Source organism: Halichoerus grypus, chromosome 2 (genome assembly GCF_964656455.1).
Source record: "Halichoerus grypus chromosome 2, mHalGry1.hap1.1, whole genome shotgun sequence".
NCBI lineage: Eukaryota > Metazoa > Chordata > Mammalia > Carnivora > Phocidae > Halichoerus > Halichoerus grypus.
The window spans coordinates 41237224-41259901 of record NC_135713.1 but is presented as its reverse complement, the minus strand read 5'-3'; the positions used below and the strand labels follow the sequence as shown (position 1 = coordinate 41259901).

The window sequence follows — 22678 nt, the reverse complement described above, 5'->3', positions numbered from 1 at the left end:
CTTGGGATCATGACCTGAGCCGAAGGCAGATGCTTAACCAATTGAGCCACCCAGGTGCCCCCCTGCATGGCATTTTATAGACTGTTCTCCATTCATTCCATGCCCTCCTCCTCTTGATGTCTCTTGCTTACCCAGACGCTAAGGTTCACATGTCTCCACATACAAAGTCTTTGTGACTTTTGCTCTCTTCTGCCTGGTAAGCCCGTTGTCTTTTGCCCTCCCCCATGCCACCACCTCCCTCTTCCTGACTATGCACGTCTCATCTATCCCCACGCCCTGTTGAGTTTACTTCTTAAACGCCTTGCTTATCCGGACACTTGTCCCGGTCCTGCAATGGCTTCCTGGCTGGGCTCACTGCTGGTGTTCCTGTCCCCTCCACACTAAAGCCACAGTGACCCCGTAAAATGCAAATCTGATTGCTTCAGGCTTCTGTTCAAACTCTCCTTCGGAGGCTTTTCCTGTTGTTCTTGGCATGAAGACGGTCCCCCGGCACCGCCCCGGCTCTGCGGGCCTGCCCTGGCTGTCCCCTGGACCTCGTCTTCCCCTCATTTCCTGCTGCTTCCTGAGCTCCTCCAACCTTCTAGCTCTTTGAATGTGCCAGGCTTCCTTCCACCAGGGCCTTTGCACTGGATGTTCTCTCTGCTGGGAGTGTTTGCCCACCCACTCCTTTACCAAATGGACAGCTACACTGTCTCCAGACCTCAGGGCCCGGTCACTTCGGTGAGGGAGCCCTCCCTGATGGTTCAGACCTGTTCTCCGAGTTCAGACCTGTTTTCCGAGAATCGAATTCCTTTCCCCCAGAGAATGTTTACACATTCACATCCATTAGTGTGGTAAATGCGTGACTCCCCAGTGCGTGGGTAAGCTCTCTGACCCCAGGGAGCCTGTGAACCAGCTCTTGCCTGTCGTCTGCATATGGGTACAGGGTGGATAGATGGAGGCTCCCTACAGTCCCTTCCTGGACAACCCTCTGCCCTGGGCAGTCCTGCGTACTCTCCACTGCATCTCTGCTTACTGTACCCTTTCTTGGAGAACTCCTATGCACCCCTCAGGACCCCGCTCCACTGTCATCTCTTGCATGCCCCCTGACCTGAGCTAGTTGCTCTCACCTTCGGATTTTTTTTTTTTCCCTCTTAAAACTTGTACTTCTTTCTGCCATCTCCCTTAGCATATTGTGATGACAACTTTTTGCTGTCTGTTCTCTGAGTGCCTGTGAGCTCTCTGCCAGACTCTCTGGATGCCCAAGACCTAGCGTAGCACCTTGGCCCCACGGCACCTAAGGAGATGGTGCTGAAGTGAATGCAGTGCCTTGTCTTTAGGGCACGAGGCTTTGGATTTGCTTTTCTGGTGCCCAGAAGTCCTCACTCTCCTGCTCCCCCATTCCCAGGCCCTCAGACTCTGTCTGTAAAACACCGGGTGTGTTTCCCCAGCTGTGGGAGTCATTTTCACACCAACTCTCCCGCCAAGGAAAGTAAACATCCAGTGTTCTCCTGAAGCCACACTACCCGTGGACTGAAAGTGTGGACGCTGACGGGTAACAGGAAGCCGGGGACTCCGGTGTGCACGGCCAGACATTCACTTGCTTAGTTTATTTGAGGGTAGCAGGTCTCCGACACTTGAGAGGAAGCAGAGGCACATATTTTGAAGCTATTACAAAGCATGAAGGTGTTTCAAAAGAAATGTATGCAGTTCTGAAAGCTTATTTACTTAAAGAATCCTACGAATTTTCAAGGGTTAACTTGATGAGCGATAACAAAACCTGTTAGTATTTCATGAATAACTCTTTACTGAAGTATAGTCGACACACACTGTTACATTGGTTTCAGGTGTCCGCCATAGTGATTGGATCATTCTGTAGGTCATGCTGTGCTCCCCACAAGCATAGCTCCCGTCTGTCACCATCCAACACTGTGACAATACTTCCCTATGCTGTGCCTTTCGTCCTCCTGACGTATTCATCCCTCACTAGAAGCCTGGCTCCCCATTCGCCTTCCCCCCTTTTGCGCATTCCCTCAGCCCCCTCTCCTCTGGCGACCACCAGTTTGTTCCATGAGTAATTCTGAAGGCTTCCCAGACCAGCTTATATAAATTACGCCAGATACAGCTGGTTAAGTGTAAAATCATCCAAAGAGCAAGACCCCCAGCCTTCTCCAACTAGCCCCTCTCCCCAGCCCCTGCCCACCTCCCTCACCAAGTCTCACCAAATCAGGTGGAGCCCACCAAGGCGGCTTGACCAGCAGACACCGCGGCAGGTCAGGCCCTGCTGCCCTCCCCGGAATCACCGCAGCAAATCCTCTCCCTCCTCCCCACGCCCTCCGTTCTGCACCATCCTCCAGGTGCTGCCAGCCTGCTTTCCTGCAGCACAGCTTGAAAGAGGTCATGACCGGGTCCTCGACCTTCAATAGCTCTCCACTGCTTCTCGGATACAGTTTCCATTTCCCAGCAATGTCCACACCACACGAGCCTGGATCCCCACCCCGTATGTGCATGCTGCTGTGCCCCCAGCTCTGAAACACCCTCTCCAACTCCCCCCTTCCTCCAGTTCTTTGTCTCTATCCCTTCCTTCTCTGTCTTCTACTCTACCTACCTAGGTAATAATACCTGTCTTACCTTCTTCCTATTATTGTGAAACTCCTTTAAGAGTTTATCTTTCCATTCTTTCTGTCCCCAATCCCTCCCTCTACTTCTTCATGCAAGGCTTCCTGAAATGACTGACGTGGTACTTCTTATACCATGCATTTTTAATGGGGGTGCTATCACTGCCCACCCCGGGCAAAAAGCAGTTCCTGGAGGTGAAGCAAAAAGCCTTAGGTAGGGGCGCCTCGGTGGCTCAGTCGTTAAGCATCTGCCTTCAGCTCAGGTCATGGTCCCAGGGTCCTGGGATCGAGCCCCGCATCGGGCTCCCTGCTCAGCGGGAATCCTGCTTCTCCCTCTCCCAGTCTCCCTGCTTGTCTTCCCTCTCTCGCTGTGTCTCTCTCTGTCAAATAAATAAATAAAATCTTTAAAAAATAAAAAAAAGCCTTCGGTGTTAAGGTGACCTGTGGCCCTCCAAACAGATACACAGTGTGTCTATGGTATTAAGATTTCATGGTGGAGTGATTACAGAAAAAATGTGTATAGAGGCTGTTTGATGTGGGAGGTGGAGGATGAGATAAAGCTTAAGAAACACTGGTCTCCACTAGACAGGAGAGAAAGAACTCTGAAGAAGCGCTGAGATTGAAATGAAATCGACGTTTCAAAGTACCTAGAACAGTGCGTGTCACGTAAGAAAAACCCAATAGATGTTCACGATTATCGCCAATATTTATTGTGCACATACTATGTCCGGGCCCTCTGCTAAGATTTTTTACACACCTTATCTCATCTAATCTTGCACCCATTTCATGAGGAAAGTACCGTTATTATTACAGATAAGGAAACTGAGGCTTACAGAGGTTGGTTTAATTGCCCCATGCCAATCTGCTGGTAATTGACAGAGGCAGGATTTTAACCTCTGTCTGGCTTCAAAGCCCGACCTCCAGATGCAATGCAGCAGTGACCCCCTCCTTGCAATGTGGTGCAGAGAAAGGACAGAAAGTTGGAATTAACCAGCACCTGCAGCCTTAATTAGCTCTGGGCTGATGGATGGTGTCCTTGTGTGCAGGGCCATGATGATGACCGCCTGTGATCTCTCGGCCATCACCAAGCCCTGGGAGGTGCAGAGTAAGGTATGGAGCCCTCCTGACCTGAGAGGAGGGGAGTCCCGGCATCATGACAGCAGCCAATGTGGCTTGGACTCCCAATTCCAGAAGCAGCCCACCTTCGCCTCATCTGCCAAGACACGGAAACCACTTTAGTGCCTCTCCAGTGATGACGACAAAGGGGGCGGCGAGGCAGGGGTGGGGGTTAAGTTTTGCTGAGCTGGAAACCTAGGAAGGGTGGGAACAGGGGTAGGAGGATCTGGGCTGGGGCTTGACTTTGTCGGCCGGGGGGGCGGGGATCTGCCTATTGCAGGTAGCTCTGCTGGTTGCCGCCGAATTCTGGGAACAAGGTGACCTAGAGCGCAGTGTGCTGCAACAGAACCCCATTGTGAGTAGGGGTTGGGGGGGACGTCAGCCTGATGTTGAGTGTGTATGATCTTATCCTGATAGACAGACGTTCCCCCTGATATAGGCATGTGTGATCTTACAGTAGAGATGACCTTTTCCTAATGCACTGGTTCTCAAAGTATGGTCCCCATACCACCATCAACCTCATTACTTGGGAACACATTAGAGATGAGAATTCACAGGCCCCATCCTAGACCCACCTAAGCAGCAACTCTGGAAGTGGGCTCGGCAAATGTGTGCCGTCCTAAATCATAAGCCCTCCTCAAGTTTGGGTACGTATCCTTGGCTCCCTCAGCTAAGTAGAGGTGGACAAGGGGACCCCAAAACAGATTTCCTCCCGGTTCCAACAGTCTAGGAGGCCACCTCCCCAGGCCCTGTGTTAACAGTACAGAGCGTACAAGGGTAAGACCTTGGCAAGCTGAGCACCCATCAACACTGAAAGTAGGCTTGGCTAGGACAGTCACCGAGAGGAGGAGCCCAGTGAGAGGTTCACTAAGGCCTTGAGCAAGGGCAGGGCTGGGAAGCAGAGGCGGGGTAGGAGGGAGCGACATTCTGAGGACAGAGCCATGATGGAGATGGGGATGGGTGAAGCCTGGGGCAGTGCTGAGGATGCGGGGGCACCCACGTGAGGCTTGGGCAGGGCCGGAGGGAGGGCACAGGCAGTGGGGGGTGTGCGAGCCGAGTGCAACTGAGCAGGGAGCGTCCCGACCTGAGTAGCACGGGGCCACGGATTTGGATCTCTCTTCTTTCTTCTCCACATTTTAACACGTAGAGGGTCTAGTGAAGGAACTCCAGAGACCCATCAGCCAGGTTCAACCACCACCACTAGAGACAGCCATTCTTGTTTTATCTATCCCTCCACCCTCAGGCATTTTCTTATCTTTTGGTTGAAGTATTTTAAAGTAAATTCCAGATGTTATCATTTTTTCCATAAAGATTTTAGTGCGGGTCTCTAACAGATAAGAAAAACACGTGGGGCACGCAGGCACGCACACACCCCAATACCATTGTGACACTCACAAAATTAGAAATAATGCTGTATTATCATCTAATCTCTGTTCATTTTCCCTGATTGAGTGAGAAAAATAGTTAGGTTTGATTTTTTCGAATCAGGATCCAGTCACAGACCACACTCCCATCTGGTTGTCCTGTCTCTTGAGTCTCTTTCAAGACATAGCAGATTTTCTCCTGGTTTTTGTTTTTTTCTTTTTATTTGCCATGTGTTTGCTTGTTGAAGGCCGTGGGTCTTCTGTTGTGTAGTTTCCCACAGTCTGGACTGGGTTGATTGCACTCTCATGGTGTTATTTAATATGTTCCTTTATCCCCATATTTCCTGCAAACCGCTAGTCAGATCTGGAAACTTGATGAGTTCAGGTTTAGTTGGGTTTTTTGTTTTGTTTTGTTTTGAACAAGAAAGCTTCCTAGGTAGGGTGGGTCCCTTTTAATGCATCATGCCAGGAGGAGCCCGGTACAGTTAACCTTTTCTCCTCCATGACAGCCCATGATGGACAGAAACAAGGCGGATGAACTCCCCAAGCTTCAGGTCGGCTTCATTGACTTTGTTTGCACCTTTGTCTACAAGGTAGGTCCTTGGCTTTCTCAGGCCCAGCGAGGTGTCTTTGTTAAACCCAGGAATTCCCAAACACCATCAGGAATCATAAACCCTGGCAAGTGACCGGTGGGTGTTTACAAAGAGCTTCTCATCTGCATTGGCATTTGGTCCTCAGTCCAGCCTGATGGGGTCCTGAGTGATTATCTACCCAGGCTGGAGCCTGGAGCTTCACCCGCTCTACTTGCTCAACGCCATAGGGGCAGATGACTACATGTGGTTTCAGACAGGAAAGGGGGAGGCGTATCAGACACACACCCTCCTAACTTCCCTTGCTGGTGGAAATGTGATAGGTCAAGGTAAACCAGTTGTCAAAAGATCGTCTGGAATTTCTTCGAGCTCTTGCTCGGAGAAAACCCACTGAAAACCCACTGCTCCCAACTCCGTGTGATTTGTGCCACCATCTGCCTCCCATTTGTTATTTTTATTTTGGTCATGTGTAACCTGAGGAGGCAGAGGCCAGACATAAATGACAGGGCCAGCATCGCCGGAGTCAGCCCTGAGCCAGGACTAGAGCCAGGGTACCTGATCCCTAGTCCCAGGCTCTTTCTGCTGTGCTGCGGAGGACAAGTGCTTCTCTGTTATACCTTGGCTAACTGGGGTCCTCAGAGCAACAGGGCAGTGTAACCGTGCTCCCCACTATCATCAGCAAGATTACAGAACCAGGTAGGCGAGGCTGAACGCCCTGCATGCGCTATCACAGCCCCGTGAGGTAGGTACTGTGCCGTCCTGACTTTATGGCTGGCGCTGAGCTCTGCAGGTCACCGCCCCACGGTTACACAGCTCGTGGCAGAGCTGCATCCAAACCCAGGAGCTCTGAGCACAGCTGGCTGTGGCTGGAACTCCGCAGCTGGCCCTGGATTTGCCGTTCTCACCTTGAGCCAATCGACTCCATCAGCCTGCATCTTGATTTCCTCCCCTGAAAATCTAGGAGGGAGGCATCCTGTTTTCCCACCTCCCAGGAGTTTCTGGAGATCAAAGGAGAGAAAGCGCTTCATAAACTCTAACGTGCTATGCTCCGAGGCATTATTTTTATTCTTGGAGTTAAGGGGCCTTAAGAATCCCCTTCACAAACCCCCGTTTCTCTCAGCAAGTGTTTCCTGGTGTCTTTATGCCCCAGACCCTGTGCTGCGCCAGGGCCGCCTCTGTGAACAAGGCGCCGCTGTCCCTGCCCTCTCCAAGGCCACAGCCCCTGGGGGACACAGGCAAAGGGAGTCATTACGATGAAGCGAGAGGTGGAAGAGAGGCTTTGCGAGCTTCTAATAGAGGACTCTACTTACCCAGAGGGTTCAAAATGGTCAAGGGGCGAGGGCAGCAGTCCTGGAGGGGTTCGGAAGCCGTGTGAAGAAGTTTGCACTTCGTCCTGAAGGACAGGGGCCGCCACAGGAGGGTTTTAAGCGGGAGAGGGATGGATGGGCTCTTGCTGACTGCAGGCCCCGCAGCGTCAGCACGGGAAGCCCGCCGCCCCAGGCAGCTCGTTCCTGTGGTGGGCGTGCTCAGCCCAGCCTCTCCCCTGCACTGGACCCTGGGGTGTGGCCCCTGCACCAGAGGCTCTCTCTCTTCCAGGAATTCTCCCGCTTCCACGAGGAGATCACTCCCATGCTGGATGGCATCACCAACAACCGCAAGGAGTGGAAGGCGCTCGCCGATGAATACGATGCCAAGATGAAGACCCTGGAGGAGGAGAAGCAAAAGCAAAAGGCAGCCAAGCAAGGTGTGTGGACACACGGAGCACTCACAGCGTGCCTGGCCTGGTCTCAGAGCCCCAGCCGTGTGGTCCCGCGCAGGCCTCCCCAGCCCGTTAGTGCCCTCATCTGCACACGGCCGCGTGCTGAGGCTCACTGAGAGGGAGTACCGTGGCCAAGGCACAGTCAGTGGAAGAGCCCCGTTCCCAGGACTGAGGCTCCCAGTTAGGATTCCCGACTGTCCCCCAGCCGATGCAGGACAGATTCCAATTCCAAGGCTGGGCACGTAGGGCCCAACCCAGGGGCCAAGGAGAAAACCTAGAATTACAGGTTGAAGGAATTTGAGGGGCCGTGTTTCTGGCCTTCTGTCTGGTGTTTGAATGCTCGCTATACCATTGTGAGCCTTTGCTTGCACACTACCAGTGATGGGGGGCTCACTACCGTACATGACATCCTCTTTCAGTACCACTATTAGAAGGCTCTTCCCTGAGCTGCAGTTCTTCTCCTTGTTGAAATGTCCACCTAGCGGCCATAGTCCCGCCTTCAGGAATGAGATGCGATTTGTTTGCTCCAGCTCTTCCCGATTGACAGCACACTCTCCCTCCCTCGGGTCATTTCTTTTGCGGGTTGTGTGAGCCCAGTTCCCTCACAGGACATGACTTGTAGTCCAGACCCCACTCAGACTGCCCGCCTCTGCACACCTGCCCCTCTACCCGTGTTCTTATCATGGACCCCGTCATGGCTCCAGCTCGGCTCTGGCGTCACGGGGAGATTCTAAACCCGTGGCTGCAAACGTGGGGCTACCGTTTGTATTTCGCAAGGGCTGCTTTTTGCAAAGCTCCAGGAGGTGTCCCGTACAGGACACTCACCATAGATTTGGGTTTTTTGTTTTTTTTTTAAGATTTATTTATTTTATTTTAAAGAGAGGGAGAGAGAGAGTGCAAGCAGGGGGAGGGGCAGAGGGAAAGGGGGTGAGAGAATCCCAAGCAGACTCCTCGCTGAGCGTGGAGCCCAATGTGGGGCTCGATCTCATGTTCCTGAGATCACGACCTGAGCCCTATACCAAGAGTCGGAGGCTTAACCGACTGCGCCACCCAGGCGCCCCTAGTCATCATAGCTTTGTATGGTTATTACAATTTTCCAGAAATGGCAGTAAAGTGTCCTGAGGAAGATGAGTCTTTTTCTAATTTGCAAATTGTCTTTGGGGCTAGTGGCAGGTCTGTGCAAACGTGTAGCCTGCACATATGTTTTGTTTGGCCTGCATTCTCTTGGTGTGAATTTGCTGTCCATGTGAATTTGCTGTCCATGTTTTAAAATTGGGATATTTCAGATTTTAAAAAATCCAGATCTCCAGCATTTCTTTTTTCAAAGGTCAGTATTCGGGATGCTTGGGTGGCTCAGTCAGTTAAGTGTCTGCTTTTAGCTCAGGTCATGATCCTAGGGTCCTGGGATCGAGCCCCACCACATCAGGCTCCCCACTTAGCAGGGAGTCTTCTTCTCCCTCTGCCTGCTGCTTCCCCTGCTTCTGCTCTCTCTCTCTGACAAACAAATAAATAAAATTTAAATAAATAAATAAAATAAAAGATCAGTATTCAGCCACATCAGTCTGCATTTTTATAGGACAACAGTGAGCTGGAGCTGAGTGGCTTTCACCTTTTAACTGCCCCCTTTAGACAGGACAGGGGATCTCTCCAGTTTGCCCCAGTCTCCACCACTCCCTGTTGTCTCTCAGACAGTGGTGACAAGTGCTGGTTGCCATTTATCATCACGATTGTACCGCTCTTTTTCTTATTCTTATCCTATTTCCCATTCTTGGTTTCTCTTGGCTTGCCTTCTACATGTGTGATTATCTGTCAGCCGCGGAAAGCCCCTGAGTTTGCAACTCTTGGTCTAAACCGGGGCAAAGGGGAAGCGCACGGTAGCCTCCTCTCACCTAGCGGGTCCTCTTTCTGTCTGATTGCAGGAGCGGCAGGAAATCAGCCGGGGGGCAGCTCCGGCCAAGCAGGGGACGCCCCTGCATCCAAGTCCTGTTGTATCCAGTAATGCTGACCAGCATCCGCTGAACGGAATGGCACCACCCTTCGTGGAAAGAGACTACCCAAGCCAGCAGAAAACCAAAAGCCTGCTTGAGAAGTAAAAGAGTAATAGGATTTGAAAGCTGAAAGAGAGTTTAGCTTACATCCTATCTAGTGGTGTTCAAACATTTTTTGTTTTGAGTATTTTACTGAGCTAAAACCAACATTCTGGCTTGCATAGATATCAATTAAACATTTCATTAAGGCCAGATTCACCGGCTTGCTTAGATTCATTTTTGTTCTTATACTTTCATTGTTTGTTTTCTTGTAACAATTGTCAAGCATCCTCAAAAGTAGAGAATTGTACAACAAATCCCTCCCTCCTTCCTCATCACCCAGATTCCAATATCAAGATTTTGCCACATTTGCTCATCCATCCTTTTACATTTCTTTTGCATTTTTTTCTCTTAGCTGAAGTATTTTCTTTATTAAATTGATGGTCTTTTTTCTTTTTTTTAAAGTGTATTTATTGATTGAAGTAATCTCTACAGCCAACATGGGGCTCGAACTCACAACCCCGAGATCAAGAGTTGCATGCTCTTCCCCAAAGGAGCCACCCAGGCTCTTTAGCTGAAGTATTTACAAGCACATTTCAGACATACCATTTCACTCCTCCATTACACGTCTTTAAAAACATCTGGGTGTTTTCTAATATAACCACATTATTATCACATGCAGCAAATGAACACCTCACATCCAGTTGTGGTAGAGGCCGTGATGAGCTGCACAGACACTTTCCTGAAGAGTTAAGGACCTGCGGTCCCTGCTGCTCTCAGTGCTGTCCCACAGACATGACCTCAGCTGCAAGGAGACACTTTGTCCAAGGTCACGCCCTTTCCCAGGATGGCCTACACACAATGATGGACCCATGCCTGTTAAGGCGCAGCCACCTTGGCCCCTCACGGGATAACTCCAAAGGGCCCTTCTAGCTCCAGGATTCCTGCTGGGATCACCAAGGCTGCCACCGGAGCTCCATCACAGCTCAGCTTCTCCCTCTGCCCATTCCTACTCCCTTCCCTTCCGCAGGTGTTGGTCCTATGGGCATTCCTTAATAAGCACCTTGCAGACCAAGACCACTGCAGAGGCTGCCTTCTGGGGAGCCCAGCCTATCCTTCGTCGCCTCGCCCCCAATGTTGCAAAAGTGTCCTAATTAGTTGGTTTGCTTGACTCTGATCCAAACGAGTTTCACACTTTAACTGTTATGTCTCTTAAGCCTCTTTTAATCTCCAAAAGCGCTCCTTCCGCTTTTTCCTTTGCCAATGACTTGTTGCGGAAACACTGTCAGTTGTCCCATAGTCTGGATTTACCTGTTCGCCTCATGCTCCGCTGTCCCTGGTTCTCAAGGTGGACGATAGCTCTCTTCCTCCCAGGGAGAATGTATTAAAGCAGCGGCTAACATATTAAAGCATTTGCTTGGAGGAGGGGACCAGAGGGTTTCTCCAAACTCTGTGTAAACCAGGGATCTCCTCCAACCTCCCTTTTTACATAAATGAGGAATGAAGGCCAGTGAAGGCACGAGCTGGGCCAAGTTCGTGGCACTGTTCCCTCGCTTCCCTCCAGATGCCCCGAGTCGCAGAGAACAGAGCACATGGCCCTGTGACTGCCATAACGGATCACTCCTGGCTCCTGGCGCAGGAGCCCTGCCCACGTTTGCAGGTCGGGATGTCACTAGGGAGCTGGGTCTGGAACCCTCATCTTTTAACTCTCCCGAAATTGACACTCTTAGAGTGTTTCAACAGCGACATGTCCCCAAGCACGCCACATTTAGTGGTTAAGTGGCAGGGTAAAGAGGAGAGGTAAGTGTCACTCAGGAACATACAGATGCTGGTCCTGGCTCCACTCCTTGGGCAGGTTGCCTCTGCTCTCCCCAGTCCTCAGCCTTCCCCATCTGTCACATGAGAGTCCCAGTCCCCGCCATGCCTCTCACAGGGCTATGGTTAGCACCAATAAGACGGTGCATGAGGATAGCAGCTTCTGTTGATTAAGCACCTCCTATGATGTCCTAGGTACTCTTCACGACCTAATTTCACCCTCACAACCCTACGGGTTAGAAACTATCACTAGCCTCATTTATCACATGAGGACGAGACTCAGAGAGGTTAAGAAACCTGCCCGAGGACACTCAGCTGGTAAGTGGTGGAGTCAAGACTCAAAGCCTAATAGCCTGGCACCAGGCTCCTGGCTTGTAACCATTTTCCCTGCACCATACTGCTTCTGAGAATCAGCCTTTTTAGAACATAAGGGACCTCTGAGTTCATCTAAGCAGATCATTTTGTTTCATACTCGGGGAAACCAGGGGCCGAAGGGGTGGCTTGTGCAAGTTTGCACAATACAGAAGTGGCAGAGTTGGGTCTCAAACACAGGTCTTGAGCCTCTACATCTCCCACACCATTGAGTGCATCTTTGAAGGGATTATTTCTGTGACTCCGTGGCTTGGCTGCCTCCCTAGCTGTGTCATCAGGCCACGGATAGGATCCATTCACTCGTCCATTCAGGAATTCCTGAGCAATTGGGCTGGGCACCCTGCCATGAATAGAGAAGCAGCCCTGCTTTCCTGGGCTTTACCATCAAGCAAGGGGGCGACAGATACTGAGTGATCAGTCCCATGGATAACCTCGCTAAAGACCAACTCAAGTCGCGGTACCCCGCTGCACAGCGGAAACATCCCCATTCATCTGCATGGGAAATATCATGATGGGCTTCTCTCCAACTGCAGAAATCCAAACCGTTTCCAGACTGTGAAAATAAATCATCTGAAAACGAGAGCTAGTTTACATAGGAAATCAACAACTTGGAAATAGCTTGCACAGAACATAAAATGGAACGGCTTATTGTACTTGTTCTCGTGGATCTATGATTTTCTTCACCAATGTTTCCACCCTCTGGGGGCACATGGGGAATCCATGGGGCTCTTGCACTCCAACTGCACCTAGAAAATAAAGCTAAAGCAGCTTTAAGGCAAAATCCAGGCTAAATCCGCGAGAGCTTGAAACCAAGGAAATGACACACACGTCCAAGACAGAGAGTCACGTCTTCACTGCTCCCGCTGGGGCTAAGTGAGCAAAGGAAAACCGTTCAAAGTCACCCACATGCAGCACACAGCTCAAGTCTGCTCTTCAGATCCTCTGGCCAGAAACGGTTTTTTCTGTGTGTCTGTGGGGTTTTTTTTTTTTTTTTTTTTTTGGACCAGAAACTGTTTTGCAGTTGTCAGTTGGTGTTTTTGCTTAAAAACATGTCAAAATATCGCTTTCCGCATGTTTATTTAGTGTGCTCGTGTGAAAAAGGAGCTGTAGCCAGACAAGGAAGTCCTTGTGCAGAAAGCGGGAGAACTTTCGAAAAGTCATGGCGAAAAGCTGGTCACGGAATGGCTGTTGGGGGAGGCTGAGTGCGACTGGTTCACGATCACGGTTGCCATGCAATGTGACAATGTGACAGCTTAGAGGGCTGGGGGTGGGGCGGCTGCAGGGCCCACCTTGACCAGGCTCTTCTCTGGGAAAGTAACCCCGAAACCAGAATCCTTTTCCCACTTAGCGGGCGGGGTGTCCTTCACAGCAAGCACGCCGACAAAATAAAGTCACACCTAGATGGGGCTGTGGGTGGTATTTTCTTTTTTAATCTCCATAGTGTATTTGTTAAGTTTATGTATAAGCAGATCACTTCACTATTTACAGTACATGAGCATAGAGATTCTACAGTTTTTGTGATGTAAACAATAACCCCACAGTGGGAGTCTGAGGAAAGAAGCCAGTTCTGAAGTATTTACAGACGTTAAAATAGAACTTTATACTCACAGAATAATAATACATAGAGCAATTTGGTTAAATTACCTATGAAACTATAGAATCTGACAATGTACAAATACAGGAAAACGGTTTCTCATTTAGAAGGTAAGACAGATAAATCACACCGGAAATAAAATAGGGACAATGACAACCACAATAATTAAAAGCAAAGAAGGTGTCTTCCTTGCCTCTTACAGATAAAGTATTTATATAAATAAGGACACAACCCAACAAAATGGAAAAAATATATAAAAATCCTCTACCAATTAAAAAAAATAGCAAAACTAAAAACTCGATTCTCAATCATTAGCAGTGTCCTTTAAAAAATTAAAATTTAGCTTTCTATTATAAATAACAAAGCAGATGTGTCCCTCTGTGTAGGTGAAATTCTTGCACCTTTCTCAAGAAATGCATCAATGTAAGTCCACACATACACACAAACACAGGCGTGCGCGCGCACACACACACACACACACAGCCTTGCGCTCACGCACCCCAGGCTGTAGTTACCTTGTTGAGCTTCCCAATAGATAATGCCCCCTACAGTAGTACCCCTGGGGATGCCCAAACCTGACAAGTTCAGCCACTCCCTGGTTTGACCCTGTCACAGAGCCGGGGAAAGCCCCGGCTCCCTATTGCTCAGAATTCTCTAGGCTGCGTGGTCACACCAAGAGAAAAGGATTTGAGTCCAAGATTTGGAAACGCTGGAAGGGAGCATAGGGACCACCTCGCCCAGTCGATTAAGGCTAGCTACAGACACCGTCTCTTTAGAAACCTGGGGTTGGGGAGAGGGATCTTGTGTCGGTTTCACCCTTTGCAGCCGCCTCTGGAGGAAGCAGACGCTCCAAGCCAATATTAACACCGTGGCACGAGGAGGTGGGGGTGAATTTCCAGAGCAGACTGCACGGAGCCAGACTTCTGGACGGTCATCTTCCCCAGAGACCATCTGGAAATGCGGGTGGTCCGCCTCCCTGTCCCACTGACCGCCCTGACCACACACCCCTTGAGATCTCCAACCTGTTTCCGTCGGAATCAGAACACCCCTCAAGGAACAAAGTTGGGAATTGTTTATGACTTTTTATTCCTAACACAAAAACACTGGACAAGAATTTTTAAATACAAAATACAAAAACAAACCAAAAGACCTGTTTGGCTATTCAGTGGACCATACCAAAGGCCATGGCCAGGCCCCCCAGTCCCCCCCACTCCCGAATCCTCACACCCAACCTCTTTGCTCGCCCCGAGCATACAGTGCGGGCCACCTAGCAGAGGTTCACTTAACAAGGTCAGCAGCTGGGCTGCTAGTATTGCAGTTAGAGTAAACCCCTCCCGGGCACCTGGACACAGGGTCCACTCCTGTCTCCTCTGCCCAAAGAATAACTATAGTGTGCTTCTCAGTCTACTAAGTGGTTGCTTCTGGAGTCTTCTGACTGGTGTTACACTGGGTTCTAAACACATAGACAGTTCACTCAGGCCATTACATTTAATTCCCCGAATTGGTGTTGGACAGCAAGGTGGCCGAAAGGATTTATTTGCCTTCCATCCGGGTAGCTGGTGGATACAGTCTTTGGCCACTAGAGGGCGACCAGACGTTGATAAGGCAAAGTGCTGAGGTGGAAGCTGACCAATCCCTTCACAAGTCACCCGTGAGCAAGGCTGGCCAAGTGGGAAAGGAGGCTCTGTTAGGCTTCCTTGCAGGATCCTTTGACAAAACATACAGCACAGAGGGGGTTTAACCATAGAAACACGTCTTGGAGGTGTTGCTCTGCCCAGGGACGGACCACCTACAAAACCATATTCTCCAAGCCTCCGGTTCGGGGACGTGGATTTCTGTGCGGCTTCCGGTACGCAAGGCATCGGAAGAACCGGAATATCTGAAAACCTGTCCCCCAAGACCTCGAAGCCTCAGCCACCACTGCTGGATTATTAAAGAAACAAAAAGCAAAAGCTGCCCTAAACACATGCAGTGTGATCAATGCCTCCTGTTGCCCCAGAGGTTTTACAATCACTTGAAGGAAATGTGTGAAAAGTGCCTAAGTTAAGCTGTTTTGAAAAAAACAAAAAACAAAAACAAGTGTATTGCTAGTATCGTCTGAGAGCAAGAGAGAAACAGCCAAGCGGTCACAACGGTCGGATTAAAAGCTGCTCGGTGGGGACAATGAGAAGGCTAATGTGAGATTCGAGACCGCCACCTAGCCAAGCTGGGGTCGAACTTCTCACCATCCCCGTGAGAAACTATGGCTTTGATCTGTCCCGGGGAGCTGGCCTCATACAAGGGAACTGGGCCAGGACCAGGTGGGTTTGAATCCACTGCTGGTTGGTGGCCTTGCAGAGATCTCTCACCCGGGACTCGAGCTGGGCGCAGCCAGAGGGTGAGATTGGTTTCACAGGTGAGTGATGGATTCCCGATGCTCCCGGGTGAGAACCTGAGCCTATCAGGGTCGAAAGGGACCTTGGTGCTCATTCTGTCCAATGCTCTCCTTCATTAGTGAAGGGAACAGAGGCCCCAGATCACACAGCAAGTGAGAAACATCAGGCTTCTCACTGAGATGGCTTATAGTTGGGTGACTTGCTCTGTAAACCCATTTCCGACAGCCGGGCTGTTTTAGCTTTTCATACATACGTAAAAAGAGGCACCAAGATCTAAACTCACTGTTCCCTTTCTCTAGGGCCTCCAACAAAAGGGCCAGCAAAGGGCTAGCCCTAGGATCGGCTCTGCCACACTATTTAGGAAGGGAATCTCGATCCCCCCCACTGACCAGCCCCCCTCCCGACCCCAGCCCAATCCCTAGGAGAGTCCCTCACACAGCCGGAGACCCACATTTGCCAGCGTAGAAACATGGAGCCAGGCTGAAGTGTTGTGGTTTTCTCAAAGTGCTTTTATTGGTTCAATGCGAAGGCAGGCTCTGTCTACTTCCTGACATCCTGCGGCCGGCTCCCGGGGGTCCTCCCCCCACCCAGCCAAGGGCATTTCTGTAGGTTTCCCAGCCCCCGAGCTCTCCCTCCATTTACCCTGTACCTCCGGACTCCGCGCACAGCCCTGGAGCCCACCTCTGTGGGCAAATACCCCCCGGGACCTGGCGGCCAGCTTAAACACTGCACCAACTCCTGCCCCGGTGGGAAGGGGCGAGGGGGTCCCTCTTCTTTGGCCAACAAAACCATGAGGTTCACCGTATTTGCTACTGTACATCCATTTCCTCCCTTAGTCCTGTCTGAGGGTAACTGCCACCTCTCACACGGTAAGAAAAAGACTGCGGTTTTGATGTCAGGGAGTCAGATCAACCCGCCGTCCGGGGCTGGTTCTGCTTTGCGGCTGGGAAGGCCCCTCTCTCAAGCTGAAGGCTCAGCTGTGATTTCAGCGCAGCCCAAGGCCTGGGGTGAGGTTCTCCCCTGTCCCTGCAGAAGGACCACGTGCCGCCTCCCACCACTCGCTCGGTGGCCTCGGCGGGCATGCCGCAGACGCCTAGAAGCCGCCGCTCTCAAAACCTGCCCCAGCACAGGCTCTATGCAATGCCAGCCTTCTTAGTGCGTCTCTCCCTACACCAGGACTTGGGTACTGAGCGTCTGCAGCTCAGAGCTCTCCTCCCTTCCTCCTCCTGCCCCCAAGCCCTGCCTCGCCCCCCCCACCGCCCCCCAACACGGTCAGCACACCACACTGCAAGGCCCCGCTGCAGATGCGGACACCTGCTCGGTGGCTCTTTGACTCAAAGCTTGGAAGCAAGGTGTGATGGGCTACGCGGGGGCGGGTGGGGGCCTTCTCTGCACTCCATCCACTCATATTCTTTACCTCTTTGATGCATTTTCCTTCGGTAACCAGAACCCCCAAGACAGGATTCTGATTCAGCCTGGTACCGACTGAGGAAGGAGATGAAGAATTCCACTTAGCGGTTGGACCGGACATTTCTGGAAACACCAGCACGGCACACAGACGGACAGCACAACGTGCCCGGCGTGGGCGGCTGTCAAGAGAGTCTACTGTCAGCTTTTATGGCATCACACGTAAACATCGTCCAGAGCACACACTGGGACAGAGCTACAATGACATGGTCGCTAGCAGCAGCTGCTCCCTCTGGGTTACTCCTCAATGTGGTGGGCGAGGGACCAAGGTGGACTAGCTTCCCTGGAGAGACCGTGGAGTCTCCTCGGTTAGTGATACACAGCACCGAATGAGTCTTCCAGATAGAGGTTGTCTGCAGGCTCGGTCAGTGTTCCAACTTGTAGCCTGTTAGGGATGGGATGGCAAGCAGAAACTGCTTGGTGCTCTTTGCCAGCATCCTGTCCCCCCACAGCCAGCCCTGACCTTAGGCACGGGACCTCCCAGTGCCATGCTCGCATCTCTGCTCTGCTCAACGGGCGGTATCTGAGGACCTTCGAGTGTCCTGCAGCCATGTGAAGTGATGGGCAGCCTCAGCTGCCCCAGGAAGAGGGGAGGGAGAGACTGGTCTTCCACTAAAAATCTGCCTTTCTTTACCCTCCCGTACCACCCGCCCAGGGGAGAATCTCTGACCTAGGGCAAACCAAGGAAGAAACAAGTAGGAGGGGCTTAGGGAACCTCTAGTCCAACTCCTTCTGGAGCAGAGGAGAGGGGGAGGGATTTTGTGACTTCGCAAGGTCACAGAGCTCTTGGTGGAGCCTAAGTGTACTCCTTGGTGCAAATCAGGACTTAGGGGAGGCAGCAGACAGATTTAAATTCTATCCTATTGCATTCCACAAGCATTCATTGTGTGCCTACCGTGTGCTGGGCAGTGAATAGCTGTAAAAGGAATTTACAATGTTCAGGTCTGTGCTGTGGAAAAGTCCCTTTTTTTGTGGTTCATCCTCATAAACCCACCTCCCTCAAACATTTCATGTCCGCTATTCCGCTTGCTCCCCCCCGAACCCAAGTGGGGGTTGTGTGTCACAGTATTGGGAGTCCTGTGCCAATGAATGGCTTTAGGGGCATTTTCTCTCATAGACCAGGACATGATAGACAGGGATGGGCCAGCATGAAACCCAGCCACCATTTGGTTCTATATGATGGAAACCTTTCAAAGATCAGACCAGGATGTCAGATGGTTTAGTTAAACTCTGATCCATTAGTAATGGCTGCCCAGAGCACTGTGTTGAGAATTCTAAAAGAACTCCCAAGCTCAAAGAACATGAGTGCTGTGGTCGATTAGTTATGTCTGCCACTGGCCAAGGATGTGGCAATAGTGGTACATGTGCCATGTATTTGCCATCTTGAGCAAGATACCACCTTTGCAGAAGCTAAGAGCTGGCAGGGACCTTAGGGTCCCTACTTCTTGCCTACTTCTCCCCCTCAGTCCATTTCACAGAAAAGGAAGTTGGGGCCCAGGGAGGTGGAAGGAAGTGACTTGATACACAGGAGCTCAAATTCCCTATTCCTTCTAAAGCCCGTTTCCTCCAGCCTTCTCCGTGGGCTTGGAGTATGCCCACCTCCCAGGACAAGCCCACTGGATACCTACTCAGGTATCTGATCATCTTAAAAATAATAATAATGATCAAATACCAATTCTCAAAGTTCTAAGCCTGGCAGGAACAATAGATTAAATTAGCTTGTTGAGTTTACTGAGTTAATTTCAAAAGTTTTTAAAGCAAGCAGGACTTTTTCTCTTTCTTTTCTTCTTAATACAAAAATTTCCCAAGGAACCCTGACATACGAACGAGATGAAGTTGGAGGTAACGAGCTCATACCCTGCCTGGCCATGCTTTCCCTCACGAATGGCCCCCAAGGCACCTGCAGAACATCCAAGCTGGACATGGTTTTGACATCACTCAAGAACATAAAATTTAAAGTAAAGCCCAATTAGAATGTCGTCTAAGTTGGAAAGGACCTTGGAGATTGTCTTCTCCACCCCCGGCCCCCACATGCCCCTCCTGCTTCCCCTGCCTCATGCCACCCAAACAACTGTACAGGTGAGGAGGAGGGGAAGACAAGCTGGTAGAAGGAGGATGGGTTGGTGGCTGGCCCTGGAAGGATGACTGCTCCCAGATCGCCTGCCTGTGCCACTCCAGGTGTGTCACTGAGGTTCTGATGGCATGTCCACAGGTATAGACAAACCACAGAACCCTCTGGATCAAGACGCATGCCCGAGCCTAAACTTGCCTAATGCTGGCGAGCCAGCTTTTGACTTAACCCTCCAAGCAAGCCCAGAGGCCTCTAGCCTGTGGCCCAACGTAGCTGGCCTCACCTCTACCGGCCCCTGGAACTGGGCATCTTTACCCCAGCTATTGCAAGAGCATGGGACCAGGAATCAGGAGGCCTGGGCTGGGTCACTGCTCCGCCCCGTCACTGGCCATGGGACCTCGGGCAAGTCACATCCCCTCTTGGGGCACTGCCCACCTCGCCTGGAAAAACAAGAATCGGGCGGCTCGCCCCACCTTCCTTACAGGGTCTGCCAGGATCCGAGCACTCCAGGCCAGGCCCAAGCCCCGAGCACCGGCTGGCACCAGATGAGGGTTCCAACTGGAACTGGACCCATACGTGCTCAGTGAGAGACAGGGCAGAGCTTGGCAGGCGAGTCCCAGAAGCCTTTCTCCACTGCTCCGACTTGTGGCTGCAGCCCGCGCTCCCCTGGGGACCAACCCGCCAGCCACCCAGCACCTCTAGGGCGCCCTGGCCGAGGGAGCACGGCAGCTCAGTGGCAAACACCTCACGACAGTGCATAGTTAAAAAATCAAGGAAGCGATACAATAATCCCAGGCACAGTACGTCTGAGCCATAAATACGTTATTTGAAGGATATACTTTTTTTTTTCTTCAATTAAAAACGAGTGTATAATCCTGATTCTATTCACGAGTAACAATTTCATCATCACATACTACGGACAAGAACTGTTACGGTGCACACGGCTGCACGTCTACGAGGGGAGCCGGTCAGGGAGCGAGGGGACGGGGGCTGGCCCAGCACCGGGAGGCGCGCCCGGGGCCGCCCGCCGGAAGCGAGGACGCCCCAGTGGCAGTGGGGCAACAACACCATGGAAACTCACAGACAGAAGCAGCTTTGTTCAATGTAAACATTGATTATTGTTTTTTTAAAAGGACAGCAGTTTCAAGTCTCTCTCTCTCTCTCTCTCTCTCTCACGTGTGTTCTCTCACGCGCTCGCGCTCTCGCCTCCTCGTATACTTAATTTCTTTGAAAACGTAAACATATTGGAAGGGCCTTGTCTGAGGTATTGAGGTATTCCTCGAAGGTTAAGGCTGTTATCAATGCAGGCTCTGCTGGGCCTCCTTCAGTAAGCTGTCAAAATCCATGGCTTCGTACTTGTTTTTCACTGACGCAGGAAGGGCCTCTTCTGAATTGGAATCTGGGCAGGGGGTGGAGGAGTCAAGGAGAGGGGAAGGCGGTGAGCAACTCAGAAAGGCCGGACCATCAGGAAACCTGCCACCAGGGTCAGCCCCGTGGAGCGCGTGTGGCCCAAGGCCTCAGAGAGCACTAGACAGCAAGCATTACCTCTGCCCCGTCGTCAACGGCTCGGGGCTGCCCTGTTTCCAGAACGTGGTGGCCCCAACTAGCGTGCCCCACAGCTCCTTCCTAGCTCCGATATCCTACAAAGCTGTCTCCCTAAGAGCTTCTTGCCCACTAGTAATCCACTGCCGACGTCACCTAGGGTGGCCAACAAAGCTAGGATGCCCCGTGGACGGGCAGCCAGGCGAAACACGGCCTGGCCAGGAACCCTCCTGCGTGTCCTCACCCTCGGACCTGTGCTACGGAGGCAGGTCAGACTCTCCTCTACAGATCCCTCTCTCCTAAACGGTACGTCTTTGTCCTTCTTCACTAACTCGTCCCCCAGTGGCGAGGGCGTGCTGACAGTATTATTTCGCTGTGGCCCATTGACAGACAAGGCTGCCTGCTGCCTGTTGGGGCCACGATGGAATGTCCCCGAAAAGCAGCAGGGCAGCCACTGGCCCCCGGGAGGTGAAAGAGACAGTTAATCATGGTTCTGCCAACTGGCTATGAACACAAGACTGGACCTTCCAAGAGGCCACAGGGGCCTCGAATCTCTCTCTTGGTACCAGTCTTGAGACAGGACAAGACGGACCAGAGACCAGAAGAGAAACAAGATGGCAGCCTCCAGGCTGCGAAGTTTGACCAGCAGGCACATTAGAGCTTTAGGGTGGGAGCTGGGTCAGAGCGGGCTTTAGGTCTCACTGGAGTGTGGCGGGGCCTTGTGCACTCACCATAGTCAGTGTGTCTGGGCCAGCAGAGGTGCTGGAGTCCTCCATAGCTCAGCTGGAAGGAGGGTTCGTTGCGTTTCCGCAGGGCAGCGCCATTCCTCAGAGACAGGGCAGCGTGCTCCGAACACCGGTAGGTGATGAAGCCATACTTCTCGCCTCTGTGGGGAGAGGTCAGGGGGAGCACGTTACTGAGCCAGCTTGGTCGACACTCTCAGACCACCCATCATGAGATAATGAGCGGAGAGCCACACTGATTCAGTAACCATGTCGCATGGCCCCCCAAATACAGATGATGGCCATCGCTAGGCCGGCCTCTACTGTGTAATAATAGTAAGAGCAGGTGATTCACAGAACGTCTGCCACACGCCTCAACCTTGCTCCCCCTCAGGGATGAGGAAACCGGCTCTGCGGAGTTCAGAATTTGCCCCAAAGGCAAGTGGTAGGGCAGGGTATTCAAACTCAGGCCTCCCAGCAAGAAAGCTTATTTGCCACACCTCTACCCCCAGTCTAGCCCTCCTGCCTCCTTCGAAGCCAGCCTCGGCCACCACTTCCTTGGCTGCTAATGTGGCCTCCCCCTTCCCTAATACAGCTGGTGTTCTGTACACATCTCGTCCTTTGTGGTAGACAACCCCGGGTCTGCCTGCTCAGCATCCACTCCCCTTCCTCTGACAACGGTGCCGTGTGTTCGCAGCGACCCGTCCAAGGATGCGCCTGCTGCCCAAAGCAGAAACCCAAAGAATCTGTCCCAGCTCTTGGCTGGAACTGTGAGGGAGACCCCTCCTTTCCCTGGTAGGAGGTAGGTAAGCTTAGAGCTGGAGGCAGCCACTTTGCCATCGGAGGGCAGCCTGCACGAGAAGGATGTGAGGCGAGGGGGTCCTAAAGTCAGTTCTTCCCTCAGCTCTTCAGCTCTGCAAACAGCAAGAAAAAGAATCCTGGCTGCTAGTCCCTCTGCTATGTAGAATCCTCAGGGCAGAGACACGGTGGAGTCCCCCTACCGCTCAGGACAGGCTTACCAACACCAGGCGCCTAATAAACACTCAGCTGAATCACATTTCCTGACTCCTCTCTGAACCAGGCCAAAGTTGGACCCCTTCTGCCTCTTGAAACGTCCAGGACTGCTCGCTTTGTTTTTGCATGCTCTTTCCATTTGATGCCCTGAATACTGCACAGAACTTAAAAAAGTTTACTTGTGTAATGACTTTTTTGTTTTAATTGTGGAAAAAACACAAAACATAAAATGTACCATCTTTAGAACAAGTGT

General features: G+C 51.5%; 2 protein-coding genes across 9 annotated transcripts in view; one reads left to right on the top strand and one right to left on the bottom strand.

Moving 5' to 3' along the window:
• PDE6A (phosphodiesterase 6A) overlaps positions 1–9911 on the top strand; it is a 58134-nt gene extending 48223 nt beyond the window's left edge. For all 3 annotated transcript variants that reach the window (XM_078066732.1, XM_036080653.2, XM_078066733.1), the window contains 5 exons: positions 3644–3707; positions 3994–4068; positions 5587–5670; positions 7264–7411; positions 9346–9911. In XM_078066732.1, coding sequence (XP_077922858.1) covers positions 3644–3707; positions 3994–4068; positions 5587–5670; positions 7264–7411; positions 9346–9425 — 451 coding nt within the window. In that variant the 3' untranslated portion in view covers positions 9426–9911. The remainder of the gene's footprint in view (positions 1–3643; positions 3708–3993; positions 4069–5586; positions 5671–7263; positions 7412–9345) is intronic.
• A 3137-nt stretch (positions 9912–13048) lies between these two features.
• PPARGC1B (PPARG coactivator 1 beta) overlaps positions 13049–22678 on the bottom strand; it is a 109393-nt gene continuing 99763 nt past the window's right edge. For 3 of the 6 annotated variants that reach the window (XM_036080648.2, XM_078066731.1, XM_036080650.2), the window contains 2 exons: positions 21421–21575; positions 13049–20546 (listed from right to left, as the gene is read on the bottom strand). In XM_036080648.2, coding sequence (XP_035936541.2) covers positions 20446–20546; positions 21421–21575 — 256 coding nt within the window. In that variant the 3' untranslated portion in view covers positions 13049–20445. Of the gene's footprint in view, positions 20547–21420; positions 21576–22678 lie in introns of those variants that run through there. The other 3 variants (XR_013445556.1, XM_036080651.2, XR_004913553.2) reach the window with 3 other exon arrangements.